General features: G+C 43.9%; 2 protein-coding genes across 2 annotated transcripts in view; both read left to right on the top strand.

Moving 5' to 3' along the window:
• The window catches only part of LOC309807688 (forkhead-associated domain-containing protein 1-like), a 323,120-nt gene that overhangs the window by 181,391 nt on the left and 129,477 nt on the right, over positions 1–12,252 (top strand). The gene's annotated exons all lie outside the window — the stretch shown is intronic.
• Positions 1–12,252, top strand: part of LOC309808016 (forkhead-associated domain-containing protein 1-like) — a gene marked incomplete at both ends in the record, with an annotated part of 87,678 nt that overhangs the window by 49,970 nt on the left and 25,456 nt on the right. The window contains one exon of the mRNA XM_082628030.1: positions 11,079–11,180. Within this exon, the coding sequence (XP_082484156.1) occupies positions 11,079–11,180 (102 nt within the window). The remainder of the gene's footprint in view (positions 1–11,078; positions 11,181–12,252) is intronic.

Here is a 12,252-nt window from a genome sequence, read left to right as displayed (position 1 = left end):
ACTCACAAACTGGAGAACACTTATACCACAGAAGTCCACCCACTGGAGTGAAGGTTCTGAGCCCCACGTCAGGCTTCCCAACCTGGGGGTCCAGCAATGGGAGGAGGAATTCCTAGAGACTCAGACTTTGAAGGCTAGTGGGATTTGATTGCAGGACTTTGGCAGGACTGGGGGAAAGAGCGATTACACTCCTGGAGGGCACACACAAAGTAGTATGTGCATTGGGACCCAGGGGAAGGAGCAGTGACCCCTATAGGAGACTGAACCAGACCTACCTGCTAGTGTTGGAGGGTCTCCTGCAGAGGCGGGAGGCAGCTGTGGCTCACCAAGGGACAAGGACACTGGCAGCAGAAGTTCTGGGAAGTATTCCTTGGCATGAGCCCTCCCAGAGTCTGCCATTAGCCCCAACATAGAGCCCAGGTAGGCTCCAGTGTTGGGTCACTTCAGGCCAAACAACTAACAGGGAGGGAACCCAGACCCACCCATCAGCAGACAAGCAGATTAAAGTTTTACTGAGCTCTGCCTACCAATGCCACAGCCAGCTCTACCCACCACCAGTCCCTCCTATCAGGAAACTTCCACAAGCCTCTTAGATAGCCTCATCCACCAGAGGGCAGACAGCAGCAACAAGAAGAACTACAATCCTGCAGCTTGTGGAACAAAAACAATATTCGCAGAAAGACAGAAAAGATGAAAAGGCAGAGGGCCATGTAACAGATGAAGGAACAAGGTAAAACCCCAGAAAACAACTAAATGAAATGGAGATAGGCAACCTTCCAGAAAAAGAATTCAGAATAATGATAGTGAAGATGATCCTGGACCTCAGAAAAAGAATGGAGGCAAAGATCGAGAAGATGCAAGAAATGTTTAACAAAGATCTAGAAGAATTCAAGAATAAACAAACAGAGATGAACAATACAATAACTGAAAAAAAAACACACTAGAAGGAATCAATAGAATAACTGAGGCAAAAGAACGGATAAGTGACCTGGAAGACAGAATGGTGGAATTCACTGCTGCGGAACAGAATAAAGAAAAAAGAATGAAAAGAAATGAAGACAGCTTAAGAGACCTCTGGGACAACATTAAACACAACAACGTTCACATTATACGGGTCCCAGAAGGAGAAGAGAGAGAGAAAGGACCCGAGAAGATATTGAAGAGATTATAGTCAAAAACTTCCCGGGGCTTCCCTGGTGGCGCAGTGGTTGGGAGTCTGCCTGCCAATGCAGGGGACACGGGTTCGAGCCCTGGTCTGGGAAGATCCCGCATGCCGCGGAGCAACTAGGCCCGTGAGCCACAACTACTGAGCCTGCGCGTCTGGAGCCTGTGCTCCGCAACAAGAGAGGCCGCGATACTGAGAGGCCCACGCACCGCGATGAAGAGTGGTCCCCGCTTGCCACAACTAGGAGAAGCCCTCGCACAGAAACGAAGACCCAACACAGCAAAAATAAATTAAAAAAAAAAAAACAAAAAAAACAAAAAAAAAACTTCCCTAACATCGGAAAGGAAATAGCCACCCAAGTCCAGGAAGCACAGAGAGTCCCATACAGGAGAAACCCAAGGAGAAACACACCGAGACACATCGTAATCAACTTGGCAAAAATTAAAGAAAAATTATTGACAGCAGCAAGGGAAAAATGACAAATAACATACAAGGGAACTCCCAGAAGGTTAACAGCTGATTTCTCAGCAGAAACTCTACCAACCAGAAGGGAGTGGCATGATATACTTAAAGTGATGAAAGGGAAGAACCTACAACCAAGATTACTCTACCCAGCAAGGATCTCATTGAGATTCGATGGAGAAATCAAAAGCTTGACAGACAAGCAAAAGCTAAGAGAATTGAGCACCACCAAACCAGCTCTACAACAAATGTTAAAGGAACTTCTCTAAGTGGGAAACACAAGAGAAGAAAAGGACCTACAGAAACAAACCCAAAACAATTAAGAAAATGGTCATAGAAACATACATATCGATAATTACCTTAAACGTGAATGGATCAAATGCTCCAACCAAAAGACACAGGGTTGCTGAAAGGATACAAAAACAAGACCCATCTATATGCTGTCTCCAGGCGACCCACTTCAGACCTAGGGACACATACAGACTGAAAGTGAGGGGATGGAAAAAGATATTCCATGCAAATGGAAATCAAAGGAAAGCTGGAGTAGCAATACTCATATCAGGTAAAATACACTTTAAAATAAAGAATGTTACAAGAGACAAGGAAGGACACTACGTAATGATCAAGGCATCAATCCAAGAGGAAGATATAACAATTATAAATATATATGCACCCAACATAGGAACACCTCAATACAAAAGGCAATCGCTAACAGCTCTAAAAGAGGAAATCAACAGTAACACAATAATAGTGGGGGACTTGAACACCTCACTTACACCAATGGACAGATCATCCAAAGAGAAAATTAATAAGGAAACACAAGCTTTAAATGACACAATAGACCAGATAGATTTAATTGGTATTTGTAGGACATTCCGTCCAAAAACAGCAGATTGCACTTTCTTCTCAAGTGCGCACGGAACATTTTCCAGGATAGGTCACGTTTTGGGTCACAAATCAAGCCTCAGGAAATTTAAGAAAATTAAAATCATATCAAGCATCTTTTCTGACCACAACGCTATGAGATTAGAAATGAATTACAGGGAAAAACCTGTAAAAAAAACAAACACATAGAGGCTAAACAGTATGTTACTAAATAACCAAGAGATCACTGAAGAAATCAAAGAGGAAATCAAAAAATACCTTGAGATAAATGACAATGAAAACACAACTATCCAAAACCTATGGGATGCAGCAAAAGCATCCCATAGTTCTAAGAGGGAAGTTCATAGCTATACAAGCCTACCTCAAGAAACAAGAAAAATCTCAAATAAACAATCTAACGTTACACCTAAAGGAACTAGAGAAAGAAGAACAAACAAAACCCAAAGTGAGCAGAAGGCAAGAAATCATAAAGATCAGAGCAGAAATAAATGAAATAGAAACAAAGAAAACAATAGCAAAGATCAATAAAACTAAAAGATGGTTCTTTGAGGAGTTAAACAAAATTGATAAACCATTAGCCAGACTCATCAAGAAAAAGAGGGAGAGGACTCAAATCAATAAAATTAGAAAGGAAAAAGAAGTTACAACAGACACTGCAGAAATACAAAGCATCCTAAGAGACAACTACAAGCAACTCTCTGCCAATAAAATGGACAACCTGGAAGACATGAACAAATTCTTAGAAAGTTATAACCTTTCAAGTCTGAACCAGGAAGAAATAGAAAATATGAACAGACCAATCACAAGTAATGAAATTGAAACTGTGATTAAAAATCTTCCAACAAACAGAAGTCCAGGACCAGAAGGCTTCACAGGTGAATGCTATCAAACATTTAGAGACGAGCTAACACCCATCTTTCTCAAACTCTTCCAAAAAATTGCAGAGGAAGGAACACTCCCAAACTCATTCTCTGAGGCCACCATCACCCTGATACCAAAACCAGACAAAGATACTACAAAAAAAGAAAATTACAGACCAATATCACTGATGAATATAGATGCAAAAATCCTCAACAAAATACTAGCAAACAGAATCCAGCAACACATTAAAAGGATCATACACCATGATCAAGTGGGATTTATCCCAAAGAGGCAAGGATTCTTCAATATATGCAAATCAATCAATGTGATACACCATATTAACAAATTGAAAAAGAAAAACCATATGATCATCTCAATGGATGCAGAAAAAGCTTTTGACAAAATTCAACTCTGATTTATGATAAAAACTCTCCAGAAAGTGGGCATAGAGGGAACCTACTTCACCATAGTAAAGGCCATATATGACAAAGCCACAGCAAACATCATTCTCAATGGTGAAAAACTGAAAGCATTTCCTCTAAGATCAGGAACAAGACAAGGATGTCCACTCTCACTACTATTCTTCAACATAGTTTTGGAAGTCCTAGCCACAGCAATCAGTGAAGAAAAAGCAATAAAAGGTATCCAAATTGAAAAAGAAGAAGTAAAACTGTCACTGTTTGCAGATGACAGGATACTCTACAGAGAGAATCCTAAAGATGCCACCAGAAATCTACTAGAGCTAATCAATGAACTTGGTCAAGTTGCAGGACACAAAATGAATGCACAGAAATCTCTTGCATTCCTATACACTAATGATGAAAAATCTGAAAGAGAAATTAAGGAAACACTCTCATGTACCACTGCAACCAAAAAATACAATACCTAGGAATAAACCTACCTAGGGAGACAAAGACCTGTATGCAGAAAACTGTAAGACACTGATGAAAGCAATTAAAGATGATAGCAACAGATGGAGAGATATACCATGTTCTTGGATTGGAAGCATCAATATTGTGAAAATGACTCTACTACCCAAAGCAATCTACAGATTCAATGCAATCCCTATCAAATTACCAATGGCATTTTTTAGAGAACTAGAACAGAAAAGCTTAAAATTTGTGTGGAGAGAAAAAAGGCCCCGAATAGCCAAAGCAGTCTTGAGGGAAAAAAATGGAGATGGAGGAATCAGACTCCCTAACTTCAGCCTATACTACAAAGCCACACTAATCAAGACAATATGGTACTGGCACAAAAACAGAAATATAGGTCAATGGAACAGAATAGAAAGCCCAGAGATAAACCCACACACCTATGGTCAACTAATCTATGACAAAGGAGTCAAGGATATACAGTGGAGAAAAGACAGTCTCTTCAATAAGTGGTGCTGGGAAAACTGGACAGCTACATGTAAAAGAATGAAATTAGAACACTCCCTAACGCCATACACAAAAATAAACTCAAAACGGATTAGAGACCTAAATGTAAGACCAGACACTCTAAAATTCTTAGAGGAAAACATAGGAAGAACACTCTTTGACATAAATCACAGCAAGATATTTTTTGATCCACTTCCTAGAGTAATGGAAATAAATACCAAAATAAACAAATGGGACCTAATGAAACTTCAAAGCTTTTGCACAGCAAAGGAAACCATAAACAGGATGAAAAGACAACCCTCAGACTGGGGGAAAATATTTGCAAAGGAAGCAACTGACAAATGATTAATATCCAAAATATATAAAGAGCTCATGCAGCTCAATATTAAAAAAACAAACAACCCAATCCAAAAATGTGCAGAAGACCTAAATAGACGTTTCTCCAAAGAAGATATACCGCTGGCCAAGAAGCACATGAAAAGCTGCTCAACATCATTAATTATTAGAGAAATGCAAATCAAAACTGCAATGAGGTATCACCTCACACCAGTTAGAATGGGCATCATCAGAAAATCTACAAACAACAAATTCTGGAGAAGGTGTGGAGAAAAGGGGACCGTCTTGCACTGTTGGTGGGAATGTAAATTGATAGAGCCACTATGGAGAACAGTATGGAAGTTCCTTAAAAAACTAAAAATAGAATTACCATAGGACCCAGCAATCCCACTACTGGGCATATACCTAGAGAAAACCATAATTCAAAAAGCCACATGCACCCCAATGTTCATTGCAGTACTATTTACAATAGCCAGATCATGGAAGCAACCTAAATGCCCATCGACGGACGAATGGTTAAAGAGGAAGTGGTACATATATACAATGGAATATTACTCAGCCATAAAAAGGAACAAAATTGGGTCATTTGTAGAGACGTGGATGCATCTAGAGACTGCCATACAGAGTGAAGTAAGTCAGAAAGAGAAGAACAAATATCCTATATTAACGCATATATGTGGAACCTAGAAAAATGGTAAAGATGAACCAGTTTGCAGAGCAGAAATGGAGACACACATGTAGAGAACGAACGTATGGACACCAAGGGGGGAAAGCGGCAGGGGGTGGGGGTGGTGGTATGATGAATTGAGAGATTGGGATTTACATGTATACACTGATGTGTATAAAATGGGTGACTAATAAGAAAAATATAAATAAATAAATAAACATTTTTTAAAAAGAGAGAGAAAAAAAAAAACGTAGTCAGTGCTTGGGGGCCCTTGTTCTCTTGTTCTCTGTTTACTGTCTTTCCCTCTGTAACCGATTCTAGGTACACAGTTTCAATCCTAGAAATGGTGCTCTAGAAAGGACACAGATTGTGTATGGTGAACCTAGGAGATTCTAGCAGGAAACTGTAAGCTCCATGAAGGCAAAGGTTGGGCCCAGTAACCTTCTAGAACTCTGTTAGGACCGTGTCTGTTTGTTTGTTCTTTATTCATCCATCCATCCATCCGTCCATTAATCCAAAGAAATATTTTGGGGGGCCTATCCCGTGCCATGCCCTCTTCCAGGCTCTGAGAATTCAGCAGAGAACAAGACAGACATGATCCTTCCCCCTGTTATGCTCTAGTGAGGGAGACAGAAAAAACAAGTCAACAAATACATGCTCTAATATTTAAATGAACTAATGACTCTCCTTCAAACCTGGTTTTGAAAAAACAATGAAAGTAACAGGTCCTGTAGGAATTATTAGTGCAAACAGCTACCTTGACAGGTAGCTGACACATTAATGAGCATCTTTTTCTTGAACTGAACCCAATTTTGCTGAAATATTCCTTTCAGTTATTCTCCCATTTCAGAGCTTTCCTGAGAAAATGACATGTCTTTTTCAGCTACATGGATGAGGCTGAATTATTCCCACATACCTTTTTTATTTTTGGCCATACCACGCGGCTTGCAGGATCTTAGTTCCCTGACCAAGGATCAAATCCAGGCCTCCAGCAGTGGAAGCACAGAGCCCTAACCACTGGACTGCCAGGGAATTCCCCACATACCTTTTTTTAAATAATTGAAATATATTTGACATAGAATATTATATAATTTCCACATATCTTTGAATATCAGCTGGTCCCAATTTGAGTTTTATTTAAAGTGGCTGCTGATATCTGGGGGAAAAATGTTTTTTTACAAAGAAATTATCTAGAAATAATTACACTGATGCATCATGCTCTTGCCTCCCCTACCACTGGAGCCTCACTTATAACTGAAGAAGAATATTTTATAGCAAGGCATATATGAACCAGAGGCTCCATCGGTTTGAACTCAAATCGAGTTTCATCCACTGACATTTTAGTTTCTTAACTATTCTACTGCCTGCAGAGCATTCCACCAGAAGTATAAGCCACATGGCAGGTTGATTTATGGTTCTGATTACTTTATGTGTTTTCCCTGGTCCCCGAAGGTGTGTGCATAATGATTTGCTCTCAGAGATCTTCGATCCGCTACAATATCACTAGAAAATTCTTACCTCCATGTGCTCTTATACGCCTGTGCTAATTAGAAGCCAAATTATCATCCTGAAACAATCACTCCTCCTAGCACTCTTAACTTTCTTATGATTCAGTGCCCATTTTATTACACAGCTTAACAGACATTAAACATCTTGGAATTTATGCCATTACAAACAATATGGATATTTACTTTGATAGTAAAAGTATCAAAGAGGTTTGAAGACTCTTTGGAGTTTTCCAGCAATCCGAAATCCTAAAACTCTGACACTCAGATTGAAATATTTTCAATCTGTCAAAACCACTGGAGTCTTAGAGGGGAACGTATGTTTTCCCTTCTGGAAGTTTGTCTCTGTGTGTTCTATCTCTGGTATCATGCAAATAAAAGCATTAAGCTGAGAAGAGCTTACAAACACTTTCAGTGTTCCAAGGACCTTTTATGGAAAAGTTGTATTTCCCCCCAACAGAGAAAAGTAAGATGTGAAAGAATTTTTTCACTCAAAGTTTCCAAAGCACAAACATGCAAAAGTATAGCCTTGGGGAGAGTGGGGGTCAGAGTGGCCTGTGTCCCCGCAACTTCTAGCATAGACCCCCCGCAATAATGTCTCAGGTGCCCCAGGGAAAAAGTAAGTGTAACTGCCCCAAATGTCCTAGACTCTGAACCATGATGGTGTATGAAACGAGTCAGAAAACTTGTGAGACCTTGACGTATCTGTTAATTCTACCAGAGTAATAATGACAAGATTTCCAAGGACACAAACCAAGACCAAAGGCTGTGAGCGCCATCTGGTGGCCATATCAGCACGCCCGAACTCCATTACCTGGGCATGCCCACCACCTCCCCCCAATCTTTTTTTTTTTTTTTTTTTTTTTAGCATGATGCCCGAAACCTGGTCTGATGGTAAACAGGGAAATTCCTGTATTTCTTCTTTTGGAGGGATTATTTTTATTTAAGACACTGAGTCTCTATTTACTCTTATAACAGTTATTTTTAATTTAATGCACGTTTTTAAGTTTAAAAAGGGAGCTGCTTCTACGAAAAATGCTAAGAAATTATAGTGGGGCTAGCCAAGAGACATGGGAAAAATGGTGAAAGTGGTATATGAATGACTGAAGTTTAGGAACTCTCTTCGGGTGGGGTTGCCAGATAAAGTAAGGACACCCAGTTAAATTTGAATTTTAGAATTTCGTTTTAGCGTGTGTCCCAAATATTGCATGGGACACATTTGCACTAAAATATTATTCGTTATCTGAAATCCTATTTTAAGTGAACATCCTTTTTTCCTCCCCTAAATCTGGCAACCTTACCTTAGGAGAACAAAGAAATTGCACCCAGGACTTCCCTGGTGGGACAGTGGTTAGGAATCCACCTGCCAGTGCAGGGGACACGGGCTCGAGCCCTGGTCCGGGAAGATCCCACATGCCGTGGAGCATGTAAGCCTGTGCGCCACAGCTACTGAGCCCTCGTGCCACAACTACTGAAGCCTGTGTGCTTAGAGCCCAGGCTCTGCAACAAGAGAAGGCGCCACAATAAGCCTATGCACCGCAACAAAGACCCAACGCAGCCAAAAATAAATAAATAAATAAATAAAATTTATTTTTAAAAAAAGAAAAGAAATTGCATCCTTCTCCTTGTCACTTCCGTTTTGATCTATCAAAACAAGCTAGTGGGGCTTCCCTGGTGGTGCAGTGGTTGACAGTCCGCCTGCCGATGCAGGGGACACAGGTTCGTGCCCCGGTTCGGGAAGATCCCACATGCCGCAGAGTGGCTGGGCCCGTGGGCCATGGCCACTGAGCCTGCGCATCCGGAGCCTGTGCTCCACAACGGGAGAGGCCACAACAGTGAGAAGCCCGCGTACAGCGAAAAAAAAAAAAAGAAAAGCAAAACAAGCTAGCTCTTGTCCTGTCTACGGATTGCTTGACATTTATGCCCCAATAAACGTGTCCCTGTGGGAGTACTGAGGCCTGACATCTGAAAAATCACAGGGCAAAGGCCCACAGTGCACCTTGAGGTGGGAATGTCCGGGCCACTCAGAACAAGCAGTCTGGCCACATCAGACCGAGAGGGAGGGGGTTCTGGGCCCAGCTCTCTTTCCCGGCCTCTCGGGTACCTGCTCTGTGGAGGCTGAGGCCTGGCAGCTACTTTCAGGCCCTTACCAACGTTGCATTTGATTGAGAGCCTTCCGCACCCCACGTGTAGACCTAGACCCCTGGAGGGGGGCCCGCCCTTGAGGGGGCTCTGAGCCATGGACTTAGAGGGTGCTCACAGCAGCCATAGATAGAGCCAGCCTGTGATGCTCCCACCCACGATTCCTGTATTTCCTTTATTTATTTATTATTATTATTTTTTGTGGTACACATGCCTCTCACTGTTGTGGCCTCTCCCGTTGCGGAGCACAGGCTCCGGATGCGCAGGCTCGGCGGCCATGGCCCACAGACCCAGCCGCACCGCGGCATGTGGGATCTTCCCGGACTGGGTCACGAACCCGCGTCCCCTGCATCGGCAGGCGGACTGTCACCCACCTCGTCACCAGGGAAGCCCCTGTATTTCCTCTTAATAACAACCACACTGGCGTTTAAGTGAGCCTGGCAAGGCTTACAAATGCACACATAAAGATTACCAACTACCTTCCCCAGAGACGGACGAGGGAAGTTGAAGCTAAAACACACCGTGAGGGCTTCCCTGGTGGCGCAGTGGTTGAGAGTCCACCTGCCGATGCAGGGGACACGGGTTCGTGCCCCGGTCCGGAAAGATACCACATGCTGCGGAGTGGCTGGGCCCCTGAGCCATGGTCGCTGAGCCTGCGTGACCGGAGCCTGTGCTCCACAATGAGAGAGGTCACAACAGTGAGAGGCCCGCGTACCGCAAAAAAAAAAACCAAAATAAACCCAAAACAAAAGAAAAAAAACACCCAGTGGGTAGTCAGAGGAGAGGACCGTCAATAGCTCATCCCCCTGTGCCGTGTGCCAGGCTTGATCTGAGCACTTGTACACATGCTTACTTATTAAAATACTTCTAACAATCCTATCAGGTTGGGACCACCATCACCCCGTGTGCAGACTGAACAAAAGGAAACAGAATATGGTGTCCTCCTTGTGTTCACAAAGCCCGTTAACTGGCAGAGACAGGACTTGAAAGCCACAGTCCGGCTCCCGAGTCCATGCCATGCTTTACAGCCTCCAACTTCTCACGCTTATTCCTAGAGCCACCTGGGAAGGAGGAACCAGGCAACTAAAGACTGGGTTTGAATCAGACTCCACGTCTGACCAGCCGCATGATCCCGAGCAGGGGGCCTCGCCTCTCTGAGTCTCAACCTGGCTCCCTTGCAAAATGGGCACATTAATGGGAACGTCAGCCTTCAGCAACGCTGTGACGAGTATCAGTGTAGCACGTGTGAACGGGCTTTGTAAACTCTGGAGTGTTCTGTGAGGTATAAACTACCCTCTATTCTCATTAGAGGGAATTCATTTCATAACCTGCTCCTGGCTTTTGAACTTTGCTGTGCATCCAGTCAGTGCTGGATGATCTGGAACCAACAGCTGGTCTATTTATGGCTGAAAACCCACAGGTCATAGGAAGACAGCAGCACCGGAGCCCCTGGGTGGCCACAAAGATAAGGTTCGTGTCTTGAGGACCGATGACATGGTGGTCACTGAAGGAACAGGCCCCCTCCTGCCCCTTCCACTAGTGACAACGGAAAACCTTGATTTCCCCAACACCCCGATCCAAGATCAGCCCGACTCTTTGCCCAACGTTGGAGAAGTACCGGCGTGTCCTGCAGGCCTGGCTGGCCCCCTCTGACGGTGTGTTGCCTCCTTCCACAGATCAGTGCCCTACAGCAAGGCTACAACCAGGTGCTGAGCCAGACCCTGGAAATCACCTCCCTGAAGCACGAGGCCGAGAACTTAAGGAGGGACGCCGCAATCACGTCAGGTGAGGCCCTTCTGCATTCAGGCCCCAGAGCTTCTGCCCTCCCGCTGCAGACATCACCAGTCAACCAGCGCACCTGTGCCCGTGACACGGGTGCAGCCTCAGGGATCACCCGTGTCGGTGCATTAGAGTTCTCCCTCAGTGGAGGTTTCTTGCCACCCAGTTCCGAGGGCAGGGCCTGGTAAATATTTGAGAGAATGGTATCTCTTGGCTACAAGGTCTCCTGAGCACTGGCCCCACCAGGGAGAACACAGGTCGCCTTGTGGCTTGGGTGGTTCCACAAAGCAGCCTGAGTGCAAACTAGAGCGTGGACAAAATGGGGTCACTCCTTTAAGGCACCCATAGTCTCACCCATTTCAGCCGAGTGCACTTGGGCCCAAAGGAAACCATTTTCTATTTTGATCAGAGGTTGTTGCCTGATAAAGGGCTTGGGTTGGGAGAGGGGCAGCCAACGCACAGCTGTGACTGAGCTTTGATTCCCTGGATTCCTTCATTGCTTCAACATGTTTCTTGAGCTCCTTCTAGGTGTCAGGCCCCGTTCCAGGCTCCGGGGAGGGAGAGCCAAGCAAGACAGTCAGATTCCTGTACTCACAGATTTGGGAGGGGGTGACAGACAATAAAAGTAAACGGATGAATAAACAAGCCCACTTCAGAGAGCAGTGCTGCTGTGGAAAAAATAAACTGTGTGTTGTGGTGGCCAGCGCTTCAAGGGGGGAGGCCAAGGGGGACCAGCTTAGTGGGTGTGCAACCATGGAACTCAGGTGGGACTTGAACCCGTGGGCTGGGACTCGAACCCAGTCAGAACCCACTATCTTTTAATCGAGATCACGCATCTGGTCTCGGGACTTAATAAAGCTCAGGTTCTTTATGTCTCATCGCAGAAAGAATTCAGTGAGAGACAAAGTAAGAAGTGGATTTCTTTAGAGAGAAACACACTCCACAGACAGAGTGTGGGCCATCTCAGAAGGCTAGAGGCCCCCAAATATGGGGCAGTTAGTTTTTATGGGCTGGGTAATTTTATAGGCTAATGAGTGGGAGGATTGGGACAACTCTAATATTTTGGGGAAG

This window comes from Mesoplodon mirus (genome assembly GCF_964341445.2).
Source record: "Mesoplodon mirus genome assembly, chromosome: 7".
In the NCBI taxonomy this organism is placed as follows: Eukaryota; Metazoa; Chordata; class Mammalia; order Artiodactyla; family Ziphiidae; genus Mesoplodon; species Mesoplodon mirus.
This window is presented reverse-complemented; position numbering and strand designations above follow the sequence as displayed.